This window comes from Anomalospiza imberbis, chromosome 8 (assembly GCF_031753505.1).
Source record: "Anomalospiza imberbis isolate Cuckoo-Finch-1a 21T00152 chromosome 8, ASM3175350v1, whole genome shotgun sequence".
NCBI lineage: Eukaryota > Metazoa > Chordata > Aves > Passeriformes > Viduidae > Anomalospiza > Anomalospiza imberbis.
This window is the reverse complement of record NC_089688.1, coordinates 19,500,965-19,524,587: the sequence shown is the minus strand read 5'-3', so window position 1 is coordinate 19,524,587 and position 23,623 is coordinate 19,500,965. Positions and strand designations below refer to the sequence as shown.

The 23,623-nt window shown below is 41.6% G+C and overlaps 1 protein-coding gene across 1 annotated transcript; it reads left to right on the top strand.

The window, feature by feature from the left end:
- The first annotated feature begins 332 nt into the window (after positions 1–332).
- On the top strand, positions 333–12,059 carry SLC35G1 (solute carrier family 35 member G1). The gene is made up of 3 exons (XM_068197645.1): positions 333–1,014; positions 4,770–4,950; positions 5,446–12,059. Exons 1-3 carry the CDS (start codon positions 801–803, stop codon positions 6,203–6,205), a joined length of 1,155 nt encoding a protein of 384 aa, XP_068053746.1. The 5' UTR covers positions 333–800; the 3' UTR covers positions 6,206–12,059.
- The last annotated feature ends 11,564 nt before the right edge of the window (positions 12,060–23,623 follow it).

The following is a 23,623-nucleotide window of genomic DNA, read 5'->3' as shown; positions in this document are numbered from 1 at the left end:
TGCCCACCAGGCTGCCATCTCCCTTCTGACCGGAGCAGGCAGCAGCTCTCGCAGGGAGCGATGCGCTGCCCCTGCTCACTGCCACAGCAACAGTGACGGGCGCACCGGGGCCATCCCGGCTCTTCCAAGGGGCGCGGAGCCCGGTCCAGCGGGAGCTCCCACCGTGACAGCCAGGCCAGGCGAGGCTGCGGCGGGTGCAGTATCTCGGGGCAGTGCCCGGGCCGATGCCCCGGCCAGGCGGAGCTCAGAGCGGTCAGTGCCGCGGGCACACACAGCGGTGCTCTGACTCTGGGCGCGCAAATAACGCAACAACGCCCCTAAAATAACTTCGCGTCACCTTTCCCCAGTGTTTTATCTCTTCTGCTCGGAAACAGCCGCGGCCTGCGCGGCCCCCTCCGCTCTCCGGCGGGGTCAGAGCTCCCCCTCCTGAGGCTCCACGGCCTCGCTGCTCCCGGCACCGCTCCCGCCGCCCCCGCCGGGTCTCTCTCCGGGGGACGCCAGGAAGGAAGCGGCGGGGCGCTGCCTCCTGTCCCGGCAGGGGCGCTCCGCCGCCGCGGGCTCGCAGGCAGGTACCCGCCGCGGGAGGGACGGCCCGCCCGGCCCGGCCGCTTCCAGGCGGGGCCTGGCGGGGGGTGGCGGAGCCGGGACCCGGTGTAGCCTCCCCCGCGGGTGCTCGGCGCTGCGGGCGGGCGGAGGGAAGGCGGCGGGCGGCGCTGGGCGGACGCACCGCATGCGCAGGAGGGCAGGTGTCGCCGGCAGCCGAGGAGCCGCCAGGAGCATCGTGGCAGCTCCGCGTCCTCATGGTGCTGTGTCAGGGCGGAGAGGGCGACGCTGCTCCGGCAGCGGGCGGGCAGGAGCCGGAGGTGCCGCCGGGCCGGGAGGACGGGCCGGGCGCGGTGCAGCCGTGCCCGTGCCCGTACCCGGCGCCCGGCGTCGAGGCGGCGGGTGCCGAGGAGCGCCGCGCTTGTGGCTGCTGCTCGGGCATGTCCTGGCCGTTCTGCTGCGAGGCACCTGGTGAGGAGCGGGAGTCCGGCAGGCGGGGCGGGGGGGCAGCGTCGTTCCGGCTGGGCTGCCGGCTCTCGGGGTGACATTGCCGGGCCGCGGGGGATGAAGGAGCAGCCCGAGGGCATCGGGCCGTCCGCACGTGGCGGCGGGACGGGGAGCGGGCTCGGGCGGCTGCAGAGGGCGCCCGGCATCGGCGCCCGCCCCGGCGGCGGCGGCTCGCACCTGGTGCCCGCGGGTCACCTGCGAGCGGCTTCGGCCTCGCCCTGTTCCTCCAGCTCCCCGGCCCCGGTGGGGGAATCAGCGGGCCGGCAGGCACGACCTGCTCCGTGCCCCTGCTCCCTGTGCCTGTGTGCCGGGCGCGGCTCGGGCCGGGTGCCCGGTGCCCCCCGCCCCGGGAGCGGGCCGAGCGCCGGCTCCGCTCACCCCAGGGCCCGGCGGCTCTGTCGCCTTTGTGAGAACCTCGGGAGCGATTATTCCTCGGGAAAACAGTACTTACTGTTTTGAAAGTTTTAAAGACTTGACAGGTTTGGGTAAATAGCGGTGCCTTCGGCCTGTGTGAACTTCTGGCGCTATAAATGCGTTTGGCAGTGTGCTTTACTTAGTCCATGTACTTGGGACTGTGATTTCCTGATAGAGCCACAAACTGATAAAGCCACAAACGTACTGGAAAATATGGAACATGTAGGTTTAAAGTGCAGTTCTCTTAAAACATAAATGCCATCTTAAAATAATTTCTAAAGTTATCTGGAGTACTTTTTTTGTTAAAACAACTTCACTGAAAATGTGTTTGTCATTAAAATGACTGTAACTGACTTTCCAGCAGAAAATAGATTTGCTGGTGAGCTGTGGAGAGGCCAGAGTCCTTCATCAGTGAAATTCACATTAATGTCACTTCTAAAGCAAAGCCTGGGGGAAAAACCCAGTGTTTGAAATCCTGAGAAACTTTCATTAATTAACCAGAAAGAGTACTTCGGTTTTGGGTTGTCTGTCTTGCAAAATTGTTGACCGAGTTGATGACTGAAGACTATGAATCACTCCTAGATCTTGTCTGCATGACCAGTATTAGTTCCAATGCAGGCTGTTGTACTCCTGGCACTTTACAGAAGTCAAAGTGAGCTCTTCTGGTTTTTATAACATGGAGAATCTTCTGCCTTTCCTGAAGGTCTGGGAGAATCATCTTCTCGCTGACCATCTTTCCCATAGACAGGATTCTTCTGCCTCTGCTACTATTCTTGAGGTGCTTGTATGTGAGAAGTGTGATTTTTTTCATTGCATGCATTTTGCAAGTATAAAAACTGTTTGGAACAAAGTACAGCATTAAAAACTCAATTAGAATTTACAGCTGAAACAGGTTGCAGTGGGAGGCATTTACCTATGACTTAAAACAGAAGTGGAAGATTGTTTGAAAGCATTACATGTGGAGATGGCCAGGAAATAAAACTAGAAAACTAAATCTGTAGCCACTCACAAAAGAGGACTTGAGTACTGCTTGAAATCTTTTGATTTTTCAGGCTGCTACATTCTTTGAAACAAGCATGAGTGCTTGACTGTTTTGATGGTGTTAGGCTGGTATTTCGAGGCCTAATATTTTGTGGGGTGGGAATGTTATCTTAACGTAACTTCTCCCTAAAACTTACTTTGAAATAAGTACTCTTCAGAACTGCAGTTCTTGTTTTTGGTGGAAGAACTTAGACCACTATATTTTGAAAAGGAAATAAAACACTTTCTTATTGCACTAAGTACATGCTTTGGCAATTCAAGATGTTGATGGTTTAAATTCTAGTATTATGAGATTCTGAGGATTCTATTTCTGATAGGCTTGGTCTATTGGGTAGCTTACAGAAATTGGTTCCTTCTGATTTTTGTTTGTTCCTTACAATCTAAAGGTTAGTTTTGGGTATAAGATCCTTTCAGTGTATTTTGCTTTAATTTGATTTGTTTTCCATTTCAACGCTTCCTTTATTTAGGTTGGCTTCATTCTGTAATAATCAGAGAAGCTATCATGCCTGAGATAAAAGTTAATAGTTCTGTTTGTGCTGTGTTCATCCATAAGCCAGGCTGGGTTTGGATTTCCCAGTTCAGTTATAAGCCAGTCTGATTCCTCTTGTTTCAGTATTAGAGACTGTTAATTTTGTAGTTCTGTTATGTGACTGTGTGGATTAAGGCGTTATGTAGTTCATGAACATTTTTTAAATCCACTTTGTTTCATAGTTGGTAGATGTCCTGGTCCAGTGTTGGTTTGTGGTAGTTTTTATAGTCAGTTTTATGTAAGAGGCTGTTGCTAAACAGAAATATTTCAAGTATAAGCCGTAACTCTCAGCTGCAATGTGACAGGATTCCCTGAGAAGCAAACCTTTTGCCTACTTCAGGTTGTGGTTGCAGTTGTAAAGCCTGGGTCCTTAGGACTGTCAGCCTGCAGTCTCCCCTTCTAGGCAGTAAGATGCAGTTTCCAGCCTTGAGTGCTGATCTCAAGGAGGATCAAAATTGTTTGTGACAAGTTTTGTTAATTTAAAAAAAAAAACCTCTCAAAACCATACTTAGTTGCTAAGCAACTCGCAGCAGTACCCAGCTGATTATGTTTTAGAGGATCCATAAGGCTCACAGGCTGCCACACTAATGTGAGATGAGGCACCCTTTTATCAAAACACTGCCTGTGGGACATGGAGTTCTTGCTCCTATCTTTTGAGGGAGTCACAGAAGAAAAGGTAACTCCCAATGTTTTATGCAGGTAGAGAAAAAGAAAGAGATAATGAGGTGACATCCCACTCAAATTTTGAAATGGGCTCTATTTTCCTTGATGTTCACTTCTGGGTTCAGTGGAAATACTGTTCCTTTTATGCAACAAAGCAATAACAAAAAAAGCTGATTTCTTTGGAGATTGCTGCTGCTGACCTCAACACAGTTCTCTGTCTCACAATTCTCCCTCTTCTTGCTTTATTTTTTTTTTTAATGTTTCAGTGTGGAACGAGGAAGAGTATGTTGTTGAGGAGAGCCTGAGGCAATGAGGAAACTTGAATGGAAACATTAGACTTGGGAAACTTTCAGGAAGGGGAAGTCTGATAAATAAGCATAAACTAAGGTCTTCATGGAATTATGATAGATACCAGGCCTTTGATGTTCTAACATTATTCTGCTTAAAAATCTGTATTTGATGCCTATTTGAAGAAAATACTTGGATTCTTACAGCAAGATGAAATGTTTCTGGTCTAGGTCAAATTTAGGGTGATTTAGCTGCAAAATAAACATGAGGTATAACAAAAATGAAGTTCTGTATATAGATTTTATATTGTGTATTTGTAAGAAAGGAAATTTAAGTTTTGCTTAGGAACCTTAGTTAACTAAGCAGCTGATTCCCAAGATAATAGCGTCAGAATCTGACCATGGACTGTTTTGTAGTCAGTTATATTTATTGGCTCCTGAGCAGAATTGTGACTAGTCCCTATAGTAAATCACCCATACTAGTCTGATACCTACAAGAAGTGAAGTCTACTAACTCGTGTAGAACTGCAGTGTTTTGTATCCCAAGTGTTAGAGTTCATCTCTTACACCTTATTTTAAGAAAAAAAGAAGACCCGTGATGGTCAGTGAAAAGTATTTTCATGGTAGGTTTGGTAAATACACGTAATATTTACGTTTGTTTCTTTGGTTCCCCTGTTCTCATCGCAAAAATCACTACAGGTGCATGGAGCACTGCAGTGTGCAGAGCTGCCTGATCAGAGAAGTCTTCTAATAGATCCTTATTAACTGTAGTTTATCTGTTGCAGGGACAAAGAAGAAAGCTGCGTGCCCAGGACTTGGTCTGTTTTATACCATACTGTCTGCCTTCCTTTTCTCAGTGGCCTCTTTATTTCTTAAAAAAATAGAAGATGTTCATTCAGTGGAAGTGAGTGCGTTTCGATGTGTTTTCCAAATGGCATTTGTTCTTCCTGGTTTAATATACTACAAGTAAGTGTAAAAAAATGTTTAAAATTCAAGTTATTTCTTAAAAATGTATCTGGAATTATCACTCACTTAAATACGATTGCAATGCAGTGTTATTTTAGTTTGGACTTCAGTTGCATAACTGCATTATTTTAGATTAGTTGTTCATTTCTTAATACAATTCAGAAAACTGAAAATCTTTGACTCTATGAATGGTAGAGACTTCTACTAGGATTATTGTATCAAATGCTTTGATTTCCACAGAGGGGTGATCTTCAAAAAACAGAAGGCAATTTGTAGATACTGTTGTTTTGCCAGTGAAAAATTAATCACTAGGAGAGCAGGTTCTGGACTCTGGGGGTCATGATGGAAATAAACTGGTCTGTGATCAGACAGTTAAGAGTATTTGGGTATTAAACTCCCTTGTCTAGAAAGGTTTATAACATACTTAAATATATTTGGATGTTAGTCATGAAATAAGCAAGACAGTGACATTAATGTGACATTTCTGTTTTTCAGAACAGGGTTTTTGGGACCAAAAGGTAAAAGAATTTTTCTTTTCTTACGAGGATTCCTTGGCTCTACTGCAATGGTTCTTCTCTACTACGCTTACCAAGTCATGCCACTAGCTGATGCCACTGTTATAACTTTTACCAGTCCTGTTTTTACATCATTGCTGGCATGGATCTTTCTCAAAGAGAAATACAGCCTTTGGGATCTCCTGTTTACTCTCTTTGCAGTCACTGGAGTGATTCTTATTGCCAGACCACCATTTCTGTTTGGCTCACATGTTACAGGGATTGAAGGAAGTTACTCAGATCACCTTAAAGGAACTATAGCAGCGATTGCGAGCACGTTATCCGCAGCTTCGACTATTGTTATACTAAGGAAGGTGGGAAAATCTGTGCATTATTTTTTGTCAATTTGGTATTATGCAGTCATTGGATTAATTGGATGTGTTATAGCATTGTTTGTTTTGAATGAATGGCGTTTACCACATTGTGGTAGAGATAGGGTTTTTCTCATATTAATAGGCTTGTTAGGGTTGGGGGGTCAGGTATTTCTCACAAAAGCACTACAGATAGAGAAAGCTGGACCTGTATCAATAATGAGAACAATGGATGTGGTCTTTGCTTTTATTTTACAAGTTCTTTTTCTCAATCATCTACCAACTTGGTGGACTGTGGGTGGTGCCCTTTGTGTAGTAGCCAGTAGTTCCGGAACTGCCATTCGGAAGTGGAGACACAGTGTGAAAAAAGCTAAACAGAGGGAAATCTAACTATATAGACACCAATTCATTGCAGAAACAAGCAATCTTGAAAGATATATAAATACAATATTTATTTTTATTTATTTTAAATATCCCACTTACCAAATTGTAGTACCAAATTAGATCCAGTAAAATTAGTTGACTTTTTTTAAAATTTTTTTTTAACTAAAATTGAAGATGTTTTAGCAACTGATGAGGTATATACTTTTCTTTCTTATATTTAGGCATGCTAATACAGGCAGTAGAAAGATACTTCAAAGATGTTGCTTCCTTTCAAAAGTGTACAATATTTATTTTCCTAAAGTTCCTGATTCTCCAGTTAGACTCTGCTTTTCAGAGCAGTGGAAGTAAGTCTCCCAGACTTAATACTATTCTGTGCTTGATTACCACAGGGATTGCAGTACAAACGTTAGAAGGGAATGAAGAGTTGATATACGTAAACAACCAGCTTTTATAGAACAGATAAAGCTTGTACTTCTATAAGCTTTCTAATTATTATTTTGCACAAAACGCAAGCCAAATGTGGATTTAATTTGGATTCTAAAAAAAAAAACCAAAAGCAATTTCATTTTTCCAAGTACCATCAAGAGAAAATTAACTTGTGAAAATTACCTATCAGCTTTGCTTTTTTTAAAAAAGTATTTTAAGTGTTTGCACTTGCTTCACAGACATAGTGAAACAACCTCATCACCTTTTTTTTTCACAAGTGATTTTCCCTGTTAACATGTCTTTAGTTGCTGCAGTCTCAGTGATGAGAGACAGCAGTAATTTCTATACCACACATAAATGAGCCCTTTCTTCTGGTATGGACTGCTGCGCTGTAGCTGCACTTTTCTTTATTCTATGCAAAAGATTATATTTTTTAGGTATTTAATATAGGTTATATTTAATGCTGCTTATGACCCTTTTTAGATTCTTCTATACAGAAGTTCTTTATGAGACCAAGTTTGAGTCTCCTTTGCCTTCATAAACTTAGAAGGATTTACATTCAAGCTTTTGCCTGTTTTTTAAGAATGTACAAGAGTGCAATGTAATTGCAGTTTCACAGAAAATGCAGGTTGGCCAAGGTCATACAGAAATTCTGCAGAAGGGTTTGAGGAAAGCTTGGTGGAAGGGTGACACTATGCATACATATCACATTCAGGCATCCACACTGCATCAGACAGTCCTAGTGGGCAACTTCAATCCCACTTTCTCATGCTGGCCCTTTAAAGTCTGTATTTATCACTTCTCTTGCACATCTTCTCACTTTTGTAGGCTTTATCTTGAATGCAACAAATACTAAAGAAAAATACTTTTATTACTGATTTTGGTGTCCTTCACATTTCAGGACAACTAAACGTGTAGTATCAGGAAGTGGAATTTTCCCAAGTTGAAACTCTTGGGTCTTGTCTTAGTAAAGTGTAAATAAAATTTTAATTGGAATCTTTATTTGGTCTTTTGAGGAGATTTTCAGTTACTTACTCGGTCTAGTGTTTTTCTAAAAGAGAATGCTGTGTTCTGTACACTTGATAGTTTTTTTTTTTCTAAATCACTAAAGGTGGTGGACATTTTCTTTGATTTATAGATGTCTGGTCACATGTCTTTTCCTTTGCCAATAAGCATTGCATCCTGTCAGGGCAGATCCAGGGACTTCAATACCAAAGGCACAGAATGTAAATAGTACTTTAGGGTCAGAGCGTCATAATATACTGAGTCAGAAAGGGTCTGTCAGAATCATTGAGTCCAACTCCTGGCCTTGCACAGGACACCCTGAGAGTCACACCACGTGCCTGAGAGCATTGTCCAAACGTTCCTTGAATCAGACAGGCTTGGTGTTGTGACTGCTTCCCTGCGGAACTTGTTCCCGTCCCCAAGTATTCTCTGGGTGAAGAGCCTCTTCCTGATATCCAGCCTAAACCTCCCCTGACTCAGCTTCAGGGCATTTACTTGAGTTCTGTCACTGACCACAGGGAAAAGAGATCAGCACCTTTCCCTCCACTTCCCCTTATGAGGATGTTGAAGACCTCATTGAGGTGTCCCCTCAGTCTCTTCTTCTCCAGGGTGAGCAGACCAAATGACCTTAGCAACTCCTTGTAAGTCTTCCCCTGCAGACCCTTCACCATCTTCATGGCCCTCCATTAAGCTCTCTAAGACCTTAATGTCTTTCTTACCTTATGGCACCCAAAACTGCCCCCAACACCCAGTGCAGAGCAGAGTGGGACAGTCCCCTCCCTTGCCCAGCTGGCCATGCTGTGCCCAGTGTGCCCCAGGACACGCTTGGCCCTCCTGGCTGCCGGGGCACTGCTGACTCTTACTCACCTTGCCATCCACCAGGGCTCCCAGATCCCTTTCCGTGGTGCCGCTCTCCAGCCTCTCATTCCCCAGTCTGTCTGTTGCCGCACCCCAGGTGCAGAATCTGTCACTTGACCTTGCTAAACTTCATATGTTTGGTTGCCCAGCCCTCTTAATTTATTGAGGTATCTGCAGGGCCTCCCTGCATTTGAGGGAGTCAACAGCTCCTCCCAATTTAGTGTCATCAGCAAACTTGATATTCCTTGGAGTCCTGCATCCAAGTCATTAATGAAGATGTTGAAGAGACCTGGGCTGAGTTTAGAGCCCATTAGAAACAGGATGCCTGATGCCACCCCATTCTCTGTAACTCTTTATGCCTGACCTGTGGGCCAGTTGCTCACCCATTGTGTAACACAGTTACCCAGCTGTGTGCTGGACATTTTGTCGAGAAGGGTGCTGTGACAGTATCAAAAGCTCTGCTGAAGTCCAAAAGGATTATGTGTACTGGCTTTCCTAGATTGACTGGGAGGGCTACCCTTTAGTAGAAAGAAACCAGGTTTGACAATCAAGACTTGTCATTCATGAAGCCGTGCTGGCTGGGACCAATGATTGAGTTGTCCTCCAGGTGTTTTTCATTACCTCACAGACAAACATTTTCCATGTATCTGGATATGAGGAGCTGTCTTTATCCAAGTTTTTGTAGGTAAAACCTGCACTCTGAATCCGAATGTGTTTATGGATATGAGAAGATTCCACTTGAGTGGTAGAATCAGTTCCTGCTTATAGCTGTCTGTTCTCTGCTTTTCCTGAACACTAAAACTCAGCTACTGCTGACAAGGTCAGCAGTAAAAACTGCTTTATTATCTCTTAAAAACCTCACATAATAATAAAATTCCAGTTTGGCACCCTTTTTGTTTAATACTTGAAACTGTGAACTGGGATTGTTTTTCTGCTGCTTAACCATCACTGCACTTGAGAGCAGCTTTCAAGGGAGGGAAGGAAAACAGACTGCATTTTTTACTGCTTCACTTCATGTGTAATATGCATGTGTTTGAATTGCCACTTATAAAGGTGTGGTTCCAAAGCTGTCCGGATTGATGGGAACTTGGATTGTCAGCTAGCCCTGCTCTCTCCTCTTGGCTCAATGCTTATGTGGTTATGTGATGAGTTACCCCTGGGAGCTGATCCAGTACATATCTTCTTAGTAAGGTTGTTGGAGAGAGCAAAACTGGAGTAGCCTAAACTTGATGACAGTATAAAAACATTAGGAAGTAGAATTTGGTAGTAGTTTAAATTACATCATATGAATGCTGCTTTGTCAGTACAGAATAAAAATAATATGGAAGCTTTCATTAAAAAACATCTTTAGTCCATGTGATTTCAATGAATCTTGTTTACACTTAGTAGAGAAGAACAGGTTACTGAAGAAAGGATTGTTTTCTTGCCCTTAACGCATAAGTAAATATAGAAAATATGCACCATGACCAGAAATCAACATCTAGGTATAGTGGCTTGTAATTTTTGTCTCAAGTTCTAGCAGAAACTCTTTCAATGTATTTCTTGTGCCAAAACCCCCAGATGATTGCTTTTTTCTTTGTTCAAACATACAGGGTTTCCTTATGGCTTCATCTGCTTATTTCCTCTTGCTGTTCTTAAACCTTGCTAAATATTTAAGTTGTTAAAATAATAATCTAAACGAGATCCTATGTTGGTGGATGTATGTTTTGGAACATTGTTTTGATTTTGATCGATCTTTTAGGGAACTGTTTAACTAGAATGAGAATGAAGGACTTGACTAAGGCTTCTCTATCCATAAAGCATGACAAGGTAGTTTCTGTAACTGGTTTTTCTAGATGATGTTGGGAATGAAAGACATTTAAGCTTTAAAATCTTCAACCACCTCAATTTAAAAAAAATTCTTCCTATCAAATATAGGCTGAAAACCTAAATATTATTTGCAAGCCTTAAAGATAATGAACCTACAAAAGTGTGGATACCATGAAATGCTGGGGTTTTTAAACTGAAAATATTTCTTAAAATTTCTATTGGGATGGTAAAACTTTTCTTCAAATATTAACAGTTTGAGAATCTGAAATGAAACTGGCTGAGCTTTGATTCTTTTAGATTTTGATCTTCTTTAGCTTTTTAATACAGCAAGTTTCTCAGGGTCAAAAGTTATTTTTCTGAGCTTTGAGTCAGAAATATATTGATGTTCATTGTCTATAGTGTCCTGCTGTGATCTTTACTTTATAAATATGCTATTCTAATAGCAACTCCTTCCTATATAAAATGATGGAATATTGTTGCATTGCATTTGCAATTGCATTGCAATATTCATTCAGTGTTCTGATTTCAGTGGATTCTGAATAGAAGGAGTAATAATTAATTACTGGTAATTTTGCACAGAAACACAGGGATAAAAATATTTAGTTGTTACTGATGCATCATAAGTTTGGTTCATATGTTCTTTACTCTATGCAAGACACTGTTATTGCTGGTGGTCTGCAGTGAGACTTTGTAGCCTTAATGCCTTATGTACCCAACTCTTCTATGGAAAGCTGATGGCTTTGTACTGGACCTGTGCAGCAGCCAATTTTTTTCAGGTTCAGTTGGTTGTTTAAAGTATGCTTTAAAAGCCCTTTAAAGAAGGGCTTTTAAATAAATCTACACCAAGAATTTGACAAGCTCATTGTGTAGACAAGGGTGTTCTATATAATTAAAATGGATTTTCGGCATCTAACACCAGGCATGAAATAACCTCAACATAACAGCATTGGTGATATTACTAGTTAAAATTGTAACTTTTATTCTGAAAACAGATTCCCAATTCCAAAAAATGGTCCAAGATGGTGCTTCCTGGAATTAGTAATGACAAAATGGATTGTACTTCCCTTGATCACAATTTTAAAAAGCAACTACTCCCATGGTATTTACTCTTCCTCGAGCTTTTGTTTAAGATCTGTCTGTTGGAGGATTATTTCTAGGGAGGCAGCCTCTTTTGAAGTTATTTCCTTGCTGACTAGCAGTAGTTACCCAGGAAGAGTCTGTTTTTTTAGTTCTCTAACCATGATTACCATGGCAGGCTCATCTGTGGCATCAGCCCCACTAGGGTAATAAAAACATTGTCTCTGTCCCTGCATGGATTCAGTGTTGGCAGTGCTGACAGCAGATGTGATCACTGACTTCAGCAGGACATTGCAGCTACCAGCAAAATGTTTTTGGGGTCATAACTGCCTGTACATCCAAAGAAAAGTTGTGGCTTTATGTTCCTGCAGATGCAGGTGACTTCAGGGGGGAGCACACATAGAGTTCTATGGTGATAACTTCTGTATATCAGAATGAGTAATTTCCTATGTTATGTGAATTATTGTTTGACAAAAAGGGGGTAAAATACCCTCAGCATTAATTAAAGGATTTTTGCTATGTCCTATATATTGTTAAATATATGTTGAATTATATGTTTTGTAGAAGTTACTGGCTTTGTTATGTAGTAGTATATTTTTATAGACAATTCTTATATATTGAAATGTTAATATTTTCATAAGAGATTTATATTCCTCGTTGCTAATAAAATGATTCTGAAGAATTAGTCTCTGGTTTTGCATTGATTAGTGGACTATAACTGAATGCATTGATTGTAAAACTTAATGAAAGAACTGTTAATCAAACAGTCCCTGGTAAACATGAACATAGGCCTCAAATTCTGCTAATATTGTCATGCTGCATCACTTTTTATGCCTTGCAACAAGCTAGTGACAAAATGAAGCTTCATCAACTTCCATACATTAATTTCTTTACTGGAAACACTGTAGCATTGACAGATCAGTAAAGTTAAATTTTCCTGTGTCCAAGTGACAGTCTGTTTCTGTGGATTTCTTTGTTCTGTTTTATTACTATATGTCATGATTGGAATTCAACTCTTGTCCCACTTGTCACAAGGTGGTACTTAATTCACCCTTGTGCTTCCCATTATTTAGTGTGTTAATAATTAATTTTTCACTAAAGAGGAAAACAATTTGTATTTGCTAAGTATTACAGAAAGATTGCTAATTTTTATTGTCTTTACAGCAGTGCTGCTTCCTACAGTATTGTCAGTTCTTGTAAGAGCAGAAGATATCAGAAGTGGACTTCTCAAGCTTGCACTTGAGAGCTTTGAGAGGAGGTGACAGATGTTTTTTTCTGGGTGTAACTTAGAGTGGGAAAAATAGATGAGGGGACTATGAGTTACATCGTGTGGAGTTACTGGCAGCATTGGCCTGTCTGTCCAGCATCCTCTTCACTTTGTATGCTCAAAAATTAACTCACTGTAGGACAACTCGTCACTGTTTGTTTCACATGCTTTAAAGTAAAGGAAGAGCAAGGTACTTCCAAAAGATCTAACTGTGCCAGGCATAGGCAAGGGAAGATTACTTGTGAAAGAAACTTTGCCACTTTCTCTTGACAGTTCTATGTGTTCTTTGGAACAGCCAATCTAATAGTAATTTAAGGTTCGAGGGAAGGGGGGGAAAAAGAACTTTTTCGGTGACTATTAAAATCTTTATTTAGAAATGATTAGTGACATAGCATAAGAGACAAAGGCTATTACTAGATGATAAAACTCTTGAAACAAAATTACACAATTATGCTATTCACACACACAAAAAAACCCCAAAACCAGACAAAACAACAAAAACCAACAAAACAAACAAACAAAAAAAAAAACCCCCAAAAAAAACAAAAGGAAAAGAGATCAAAGGATTTAAAATTAAAAAGCATTCCCATTATTGTAAAACAAGCTTCACTGAAGTTGCAAAATACTTATGAGCACTGCACTTTATTGATTGGATAAAGTGTTCTTACAGTCCTGAGCACAGGAAGTAGTACATGAGATAAAATATGCAGATGCACTCTTCAAATAGGTTTCAGTTGATTGCTCTTCAATTAGCTTTTATGGAGCTGTATTTTCTGACACTACTGAATAGAGTTTGTACATTGCCCTGTCAAGGAGCAGCGAATTCTAAAAAGGATAAAAAACTGATTTGTCAGCTGAGTTTACATGTTGATCAAAGGGAAAAAAGATTTGAGTTCTTGCAGTGCTGGAATGAAGTGGTTTTGGGTCTGTATGAAAGAGGTGGAAAGAAAACTTGTGTTTTCTGGCCAGGGAGTAAAGTTCATTTTCCCTCGGTAATGTGACTGTTCTGTCGGCAGGTGGGGCTGTCTTTCCTAATTTATTCCTTAGGGTGTAGGATTAAATCCTCTCAAAAATCCAAATCCACAGATCTAGACATTAAAAGTTTCAGTACAATGATGTACTCTGTGTAAATATCAACTTTAAGTGGGATTCAAAATGCTATTGAAGCATTTTATTGACTACACAGAATACTACTCAGCAGACCCTTGAATAATCTCTTAAACTCTTTTCTCTGATGTTTTAAACTGTATCCTGCACCCCCCAGAGCAAAAGATTCTAGATGGTGCTGGACAACTTTGGCAAGGCTCTGTCTAAAATTCTAGGGAGCAAGGAGAGAGGGTCGGCTCCCTTTGTGTGAACGTCAGTGAGTTGCCAGGGAGCCTGTAAAGAGATTGGACATCTTATCAGTAATGGTACTGGGTATGGATGTGTAGCATATGTCCTAAACATTATTATTATTATTTTTAAAAAATGGGAGGGATAACAAGTACATTCTTACTGCTAAATTCTTTGTGGCAAGTTGTAGTGGGCTAGGATGAATTTAGGCTACTGACTAAGGTTGCACAGATACAGAGCACATATGCTGTCTGAGCAGTTGACCTTGTTGCTCTCTGTTTTTCTCCTGTTTGGCTGGGGAATTTTAAAAATATTTCTGTTCCACTCTTAATTTTTATTTTGGGGCTGGGGTGAGATCCCTGCTCAGTTCTTGAGCAGGTTCTTGGTGCAGGTGCTGAGGCAGGGAGGCCTTTTACATCATCTAGTACCTCATCCCCAGGACCTACTGCCAAATTTTTCCAGTGCTAGGGTTTCCCTGTTGCTCTGGTCACCACAGCACAGGGCTATGGACAGGAGCAGGTGTGCTGGAAGAGCCTCTTCAGGCAGAGCAGATGATTAAATAAGGAAGTTGTGCAAGCTTTTGAGCATAGAGCATACAGCATGCACTATACTCTGCTTGAAGCCTGGTAGAGTTGGGAAAGGTTGCACCAACTTAATTTAAGGCAGAGAAGTATTAGAAAGGGAGGAGGTGACATGGCTAAGTACTACAGTGAGCTAGAAAAAATACTTGTCAACATGTTTTCCATTGGAAGATTGGCTGGAGTATTTTTTGCTGGTGTTAACTGGCACTGTTAGGTGTTGTTCTACTTCATAGGAAGTACTAGACAGTTTTTGGGAAGCTGAGTAATGTTAGAGAAGAGAAAAATATTTTTAATATTATTTGGAAAGGCTACGTGGCAAATCCGTTTTATTTTATAACAATACAGTGCACTGTGAATCAGATATTAATATTTACTTTCTTGTTTTACCAATAGTATTTTACTACATAAAACAAATATTCCTTTATATTACCATAAAAATTGTTCAGTCACTATTAAGTTTTGATCAGGAAGTGAAGGAAAAAGCTGTTTGCTTTTGAAAAGTAAACCTGATTCATTTATTTTCACTTTGCCAGAATTATTTCTTGTCAATCCATGCCTTGTAAAAGATGTGTGTTGAATTTCTTCATTAAACATCATCTTTATGTAATATGAATAAGACCCTATGTTCTGCTGTTTGTAGTAACGTATGTAGGGAGTCCATATGAAAACACTGAGCTGATGTTCTTTATTCTTGCCATGTGGAAAAACATTTTTTCATTATTAAAAATGGAGAGTGATAAAATACTACAATCTGAAATCTCACGTGGGAGGACTGCAAGACAGCCTTTTCTTCTCCAGAAGCCTCGCTTGCTTACGTGATTTATCTCCCCTTTCTGCTTTAGCTGCCAGAACCATGTAGCTGTATTTCCTTTGCAGTTTGTTACTTCTTAATTTGCACAAAAAGGTGGCTAATTTAAATTTCTGATGTTACCATCAGTTATGTGGTTTTTTTTTAAAAGGAAGGAAAGAAGGAAGGTGTGAAATATACACATGCACATATACATATATTAAGAAAAGGTATAAAGTTTACAGATTAACCACATTTTTTGCATCAACAAGACTTGTAAATTTTAATTACAATGTCTGTCATAAATCATCTTGACACTGCTTTACAGAACAGCCTCTTGTATCTGTTCTCTTAGGAAGGGGGAAGGAAGGGGGAGAAAAGGGAAAGGAAAAGTCTGGGAGAAAATCTTTGTTCTCTCACTGGCAAGTTCTCGGTAGCAAAGCTGTCCCACTGAAGCCTGTCTGTGTGATTGGGTACAGATTTAAGGAAGAGAAGGAACAGTTTGTTCTCTGCTGATTATATAAGAATATCCTTGTCAGCATGTTGCTTGCTTCAGATTACAGCATGTATCCCATTATTAGAATGGAAAAAAAATAGGAAAACTAGAGTGATACTCACATTTCTGTTTCTTTACTATACCTTCTTTTAATCCTGAAGACCTTGGGCTTAAGGTGATGGATATTATTTTAGTCTGTAGCTCTCTAGATGTCAGTTTTGATCAAGAAACTTAAATACTGTTTTCCTCAAGAAAAATATGTTTGCCAGTTTGATTCTGCTGCTTAAAATTTTCTGGAGAATTCTGGATTTTCCAAATTCTCTGATGCCCACAGATATTTTTGTAGCATGTTTTTCTAATTTGCCTTTTGTCTCCTTGGATATTTAGAACTTCATTTCAGGATTGAAAGCATTTTTGCACTCTTTACAGATCTTCTTTTGTGACAAGACAGATTTCCTCTTTCATATGCACAGTGGGAAATATGTTCCAGGTAGATAATTAATGAAAAAGCATTGTTCACATTTCATTTCTCCCATTTAAATGTTTTTAAAGCATTAGGAACATCTAGACAGAAGCATGAAGGGTTAAATTGCGCTTTTTAAAACTGCAGCCTAGATCTTTCTCTAGAGCTTAATGGATATGTTTAGGCACCCAAATTTTTATATAGATCATTACCATGCTTACATACAATTTGCTGTAAAGAACAGCAGCTACTTTCAGTTGTGCTCCCACGGGACAGGCATAGTGGGTGTGCAGTGAGGGTGCTCAGAAAAGGGAATACAGCACTACAGGTCAGTCAGAACTGCTAAACTCTAATCCTGCATATGGTGAAGATTCATGTGGCTTGAGGTCATCTTGTGCTCTCTCTCCCCTCAAATGCTGCCATCAATGGACTGTTCACTGGAAAGCTGATCACATTTACAATACACTGGCAACTGAGAAACTTGAAACCAGTGGATATCAACACTGTACTGTCTTCAGAAATCCTAGAAGCGTGTTTCGGACAAATATTTTATGAAGATGTTTCCATACCAGCTTCATTCACAAACAATTTGGTAATTTAGCAGCAGTTCTGCTGTCACAATCTTCTTGGTAACTTTTCTGCACGTGATTGTAGGTCATTGGTTTAGAATCTGGTGGTGCTTAAGTATAGTTTTATTATTTATTTTTTTCCTTCAAGACTCAATTTTGTTTTTTATTACTTTTGTGATAATTTCAGGTGTACTTTTATTGGTATGTTATCATACTTTGAAGAATTTTTGACTAGGTTGTCTGGGATTTTCAGTATTAAATGCCTCATAACCACATGTATTTATTTTCTTAACCTTAGCATATATATGATTCCAAGTTGTAATTAGCGACTCTGTGTTAAACTGTACCAACATGTCTATAAAACACAGCATATGGATATCTTGATGAAAGGAAATTGGGAGATGCTGCTTTTATAAACCTGAAAGCTGCAGAGCAGATGTGGAAGGAATTACTGCAAAGAATCTCAACTGGCATATAAAACAGAAGCTGAAGTTTATTTTGGTTTTATTATAAAAGAAAAAACATTTTACTAAAGCTCTGTTGTATTTAGGTTACATAAAATTGTGTTGTTCAGGACTAGCTGTGAAACTATGTGCACTGATGTGACAATGGAACAAGGCAATTTTTTTCCTTTAAATATTTAGTACTAGAACTTTACAAGTGGATTGTAAAATACATATTTTTAGAATTTACAGTAAATTCAATAATGTTCCTTTTTGGAGGAGAAGACTGTAATAGATATTGCAAAGTTAATATCCTTTTTTTAATTTCGTGAGCAAAGAGCAAAATAGTGATTACCCTTTTTGCAGTCTGATTGTCTGGCTTCTTCTGTGGAAAGTCCTGGTCATAAATGCTCATTTCTGAAGAACTATTAACCACAAGCATTCCCATGCTCTCATATTTTCAACACCTAATCAGTCAGCCTGACTTTGTAGAAAACACTAGATTATTATTTACTTACCTATTATAGATTTCAGCAAAGCATTGATGTACTTCCAGGCAAGTCTTGTAATTTTATGCAAGAAACAACACACTATCATTATAAATGTATCAAGGATTTTACTGTGTATTTGAGGAACTTTACGACTACATGAGGAAAGTAATAAAGCAGGCTTCTCAATACATTTTCAACTTGACTGTATAATTTGATGTGGAATGAAAGTGCTAGTTACCACTTTAAAATGACTAATATTTATGTCTATTATTGACTCCCAAATTCTCATAGATTAGTCAATTAATACCTATGTATTTTATTCTGGGGTTGTTTTTAGGGAGAATTAGCAGAAAATTATGGTATAGTATTCAAATTTATAAAAATTTATTAACTTTATTCAATTACTAGTATTAATACTTTGGCTTCCATTGTCCCTGAAATGTAATATGAAATAAACAAGAGTTATCCTTCCAGTGTTTTGAAGATCTGTATTTTAATGTAGTCTCTAACTTTAAAAACCATCATAAAATAATGGCATACTAAAAACATAGCTAAGTTATACAATGGGAGTACAGTTAAGGCATAAAAGACTTTCTGTGATCTACATTAGGTGCTACTTCATTGAAATATGAAATTTCTCAGACTAAAACTTGTGTAGCCAAAAAATGATAATGCAATTATTCCATGTTTACAATTAATTATCCTCAGCAGAAATGTTCTCTCCTAGAGATATTTGAAAAAAGTGTGTGAACTTTTGTCAAGTTTACTACAAAACCTTTTGTCGCTCTTCCAAAGATTAACTGGGGGATGACTTTATTAATGATTTGAAAGTCAAACAGCTTATGTCAATTCCAAAGCTCATTGTTTCAGCTCTTTTTAAACTGTTATTTTTTTAAATCTAGCGACAAATTTTTTCCTAATTGAAATATCAGAACGTCTTTAAGCAAGTTTATTAGACTTTCAGAATTGCCTCCATGGTTATAATTGTCAGGCAAAACTGACCTTACATCACCTAAAGTAACACTAAGTTTGGAATATAGTTATAAAGCTTCTGGAACATTTGTAGAATAGCAGACTTCGTAAGACTTCCAGTCCAGAGTTAATAATGTAAAAACAATTTCTGAAATTCAAGTAGTTTGTCTTATTTATTAATTTTTATTTATTATTTTGAATCAGTATAGAAGTTGTAGTGGTTGGGATTATTTATCTAGCAATCACAAACAGCCTCAAAATAGGTCTCTTAGTAAAATAATTGTCTTAAGTGAAACTGCCTCTCTGTAAGAACTGTTTTCATGGGGCAGAATCCCTTTATGACTGAAGCAGGGTTGTGCTTTACAGAGAGCTGAGATGCCCTGACGGAGCAGTCGCCACCCTGCCTCAGTGGGCTGTACTTCTGTAGAATGACAGTTGGTTTCTTGGAAGCAAGGAATTAATTGCAGATAAAGCCTTTGTGTTTCTTCACAAGAAAACTGCCTATCCATTAGTAAATCAATGAAAATTTTGCTGTACTGAAACCAGAGTGCAGTTAAGAAAACATTCTGAGTCCTTACTTTCATGTGTTTCTAATTTTCTTTTAGAATTTCTGTTTGCATTTGTGCAAGTGTGCGTGCTTTTCTTTAGACCTAGCTGAAGGGAGAGTTTTGGAGCAAAGCCCAAGGAAAAACCTTTTGGCTATTTTTTTTTAAATTAAAAGCATATTTTAAGTGTTTTATGTAATTTGTTAAATAAATTGTTTGAAAATACTGCTATATAATACCACAATTAAAAACAAAATATTCATTTATACATTATACTGCAGGGTTTATTCCTTATACAAATGATTCATAGCTCAGACTGAGTGCAGAAAAAAAGCCAGGTATTCCTGAGTACTGATGCTACCACTATACTTTTTTTCCTGATGGGAAGATTGCCCAAGTAAACTCACGATAGTTTAGTTTCCCCATCTGTATAATGTGAATAATACTTACCATCTTACAGGAATGTGTGGATTTTAATATTTATGCATCACTTTGAAGTTCATCTCTAAATCAAATCTGTAACCCAAACTCCAAAATGCTTGGTTGGTAGAAGACTGTGAGACACACCAATATTTTCTGGAAGGACTGTATTTTTCTCTACCTATAAATACTGTGTTTGAGCTGGATGTGTTGTCTTTCTATATCATCAAGCCTGATGGAGCAGTAGGGTATAATGTGATGATGAACAGAGAGTTCTCATGAGAACAGGCTAGATACTGATGTACAATGAGAGAGAAAAATGAAGCATTCTCAAGGCACTCTCTGCTTGGCTGAGAATGTTAAAAAGAAACCATGACCCGTGAGTTCAGTCCAGCAGAAAAATACTTTCTTCTTCTGTATAACATCGAGGTTGCCAGGCAGCTCAAAATTCACTCTGCAAAGCTCAGATGTGGGAGTCCCACCGAGAAAGTGGAATTCTGGCTGCCTGCAGAGTTTGCCCATCTTGGGAACAAATTTGAAGAAAGGGAGGTGACTTTTCTTGAGAGAAGTGACTTCCATTCTGTTTAAAACCAGGGAGAAATGTCCTGGCTAACAATCTTAACGGCAGCTTTCCAACTTGTCACCAAGGAAATGAGCTTCTTCTCAAGTAGGTCTGCTTACAGCAACTTTATTACATATATCTAGACACCATTATTTCTTCATAGTCAAATTTTTCTCACCCTGCAATGCTTGGTAGCAGGGATGCAATTTCTGAACTGTTAATTCCATAAATACATTCAAGGAAAAGAGCAGTCCTGCAGCTTTTTGATACTCATAATTACTTCTTTCCTACAATTTCAGGGAAGCATATGTCATCCTGGAGAAAATGAGCATCCAGTTATTTTGTAGAGAGAACCTCTCTGTGTTGTATCTGAAGTGTAGCTTTCATGTGTTGAAAAATCTTACTGTTATTAAATTATTGTCCAGTATCCTGATGAAACGAGAAGTCTTGTTTCAGGTGAGGAGCTGGATCTCAAGAATAAAATCCTTAATACAAAAAATTGCTCAAGCTTGTTATTGATCCCAGTATGCTAAGCTGGCCCATTGATATGTGCCTGAAGACAGATGCCTTTTTGGCCAGTCGAGCATATGGTGATTTCTCCAAATTTTCCATTCAGTAAAATATAACACTTCCTTTTCAGTATAGGATATCTTTTATTGTTGGAGTTATGGGAGTTGGAAAGAAAGTGCAAACACATTGTAAAGGAACAGTTATATATATTTTCCCCTGGAATAATGTGATAGCAACTTTCCTGCACTCTTTAAAACAAATGGAAAAGCAGAGAGAAACTGGAAAAAGCTTCCATGGAAAGGCTGGTGTTGCTTGTGTGTTTGGAGGATAATTAATTGTCACTATTGTAGAGCTGAAAAGCCATTGCATGGCTTGCTATGAAGCAACTGACACAAGCTGTAGTGCACACTAGAATATTATTAATTGAATGTATTTTGAGCCAATATTCATGCTCTAAATATAGGAAAGTACTGAAAAATACACAGATCACGCAAAACATGAGTTGGAAAAGATTCACTGCTCCAATTTCATTTTTTGCAAAGTATTTTCTTATGGCATTTTTTGGATACTATATGCAGCGAATGAATTCCAGGCCACGCTGGGGGCAAAGGCAATGCTAAATTTTCCGCAGGACCTGGATTTTATCCAATATGTACTATATTTCAGTATAGAATGATCAATATTACAAGTTAATTACCTAAATTAGTTCAGACTGACCACGTCTTATGTCTCCTATACAATAAATTATTTAGATGATATTCTGCTAAAAATATCAAGGTGCTCTACTATGGTGGATGTATTTTCTTCTCTGTTCTAAAAACCAGAACCTATAAGCCATGGAAAGACTCAAAATAGATAATAAATGTAAAGCCGGGAATTAATAAGTGAACAAATATATAACACACTGCACCTGATCTAATTTGTTTTAAAAATCCAAATAATAACATAAAACCTTTTTGAAAATACATAACTTACCAGTGGGTAACTTCACTGGTTTTTTGGATGCTTTTGTTGAACAAAGTATTTGCAAACAGACTTTCTCCACTGTTATTATTATCTGCAGGACATCAATACTCTTGTATTATGTTCACAAAATAATTATTGCAATGAGGTGATGTGTGTTTGCTCAGGTAACAAAGTACAATACGTAGAGATGGATCTGATTTTCAAGTGGTAGTATAATGTAACTAGTACGACGAGTTCCTTGCTTTCAAAGAGAATGAAATAAATGAACGGTGAGTTTTATAGCCCCACACTAGGACACAATCCCCGCATACCTTTGTTATGAGAATCCGTGCCCTTCACATAAAAACGTCCTAAAGAAACCCGTGGTAGCTTATAGCCAACTCTCGCCAGTTTAAAAATTGACAATGGTTCCTTTAAACTAGAACTTTACGAGACTCTTTTCCTTCTCGTACTTCGTACGGAAAAAATCGCAGGCAGAGGTGCACTGCTGCCTTTCCCAAACCGCTTTGTCCCGCAGCGACGGTGAAACCACGCCGCGTTCCCCTGCCCTCCCCAGGCTCCGCGCTGGCCCCGGAGATGCTGCCGGGGCGAGGCACCGGGCCGGGGCCGCGCTCCCCGTCCCGCTCCGGAGCGCGGCCGCGCTTCCCGCGCTCCGCGGCGCGCCCGGGGCGCTGCGGGGCGGGGGGCGCGGGCGCACATTCCGATGCGGTGAGGCAGCCGCGGCCCGGCCCGCCCCCGCCCCGGCCCCCGCTCGCAGGGCGCGCACGGCGATGGCGCTGGACCGGGTCCAGCCGCGCGGGACGGCGCCGCTACTCCGCGGTGCGGAGGCGCGGCGCTGGGGCGCTTGGCCGACGGCGCCCGTTTGCGGGAGGTAGGAGGAAGCTCTTCCGTGGGCGGCTCCAGCTGGCAGCTCCCAGCGGCGGGACGGGACCCGGGGCGCGCTCTCTGGCTCCGGGAGTCCCCCCAGCGGGAGCCGCCTGGTCCTCCTGGAGCAGCCGCGCGCACGCGGGGCCGGGGCCAGCGGTTCCCGCTGCCGCACTTGCGGAGTGCTCCACCGTGCCTGTGGGAGCGCGGGGCTGCCCAGGGCAGGACAAGGACGAACTGCCGCATCCCATCTGCCTCGCGTGCAGGGGATGATCCTAGCGACCCGTCCCGAGGGCAGCCATCCGGCGGGAGAAACCCGCTCTCCGCCACCGAGGAGGAGCGGTCCTGGAGCAACCCTCCCGGGCGGCCCCGCGCCCTCTGTCCGCGGCTGACTGAGCCGGCGGCGCTGCCCCGCGGCCCCTCCCCAGCTCTCCCCGTCCCTCCCGGGCCCGGCGGGGAGGCGCCGCAGCCCCCGCCCCCGGCCCGCCGGGGAAGGCGCCTCGCTCGCTCCGCCGTCCCTGGCAGCGGCGGCCGTGGAGCCCTGGCGAGGCGGGGGCGGCCCCGTCCAACAGAGCGCTCCGCCGCCGCCGCGGCCCCGCCGCCGCTGGAGTCACCGCCGACCCGAGGAAGAGGACGCGATACCGGGGGGACGCTGAAAGGTGCGTCCCCTGCACACCCCGCCCGCTCTCACGGGCTCTTTCCCTGACTCCCGAGCGTGGTTGGCTCTCCTCTGGGGGCTTTCTGGGGCCGGGTCCCGGCCCTCACGGCTCTCGCGGCCCCGGGGGCTGCCGAGGGCTGCCCGCCCGCTGCGGCCGTGCCCGGGGGCGGGCGGGGGCTCCGCTTTCGGCCATGTTCCGCAGCCCCCGCTGCCCGCGCCCTCCCCCCCGGACCTTCGGCTGAAGGGCTCTCCCTCTTCCTCTGGGAGGCTTCAAGAAAACCCCAAATGCAAAAGAAAACAGGGGTGGGCTGCCCTTATTC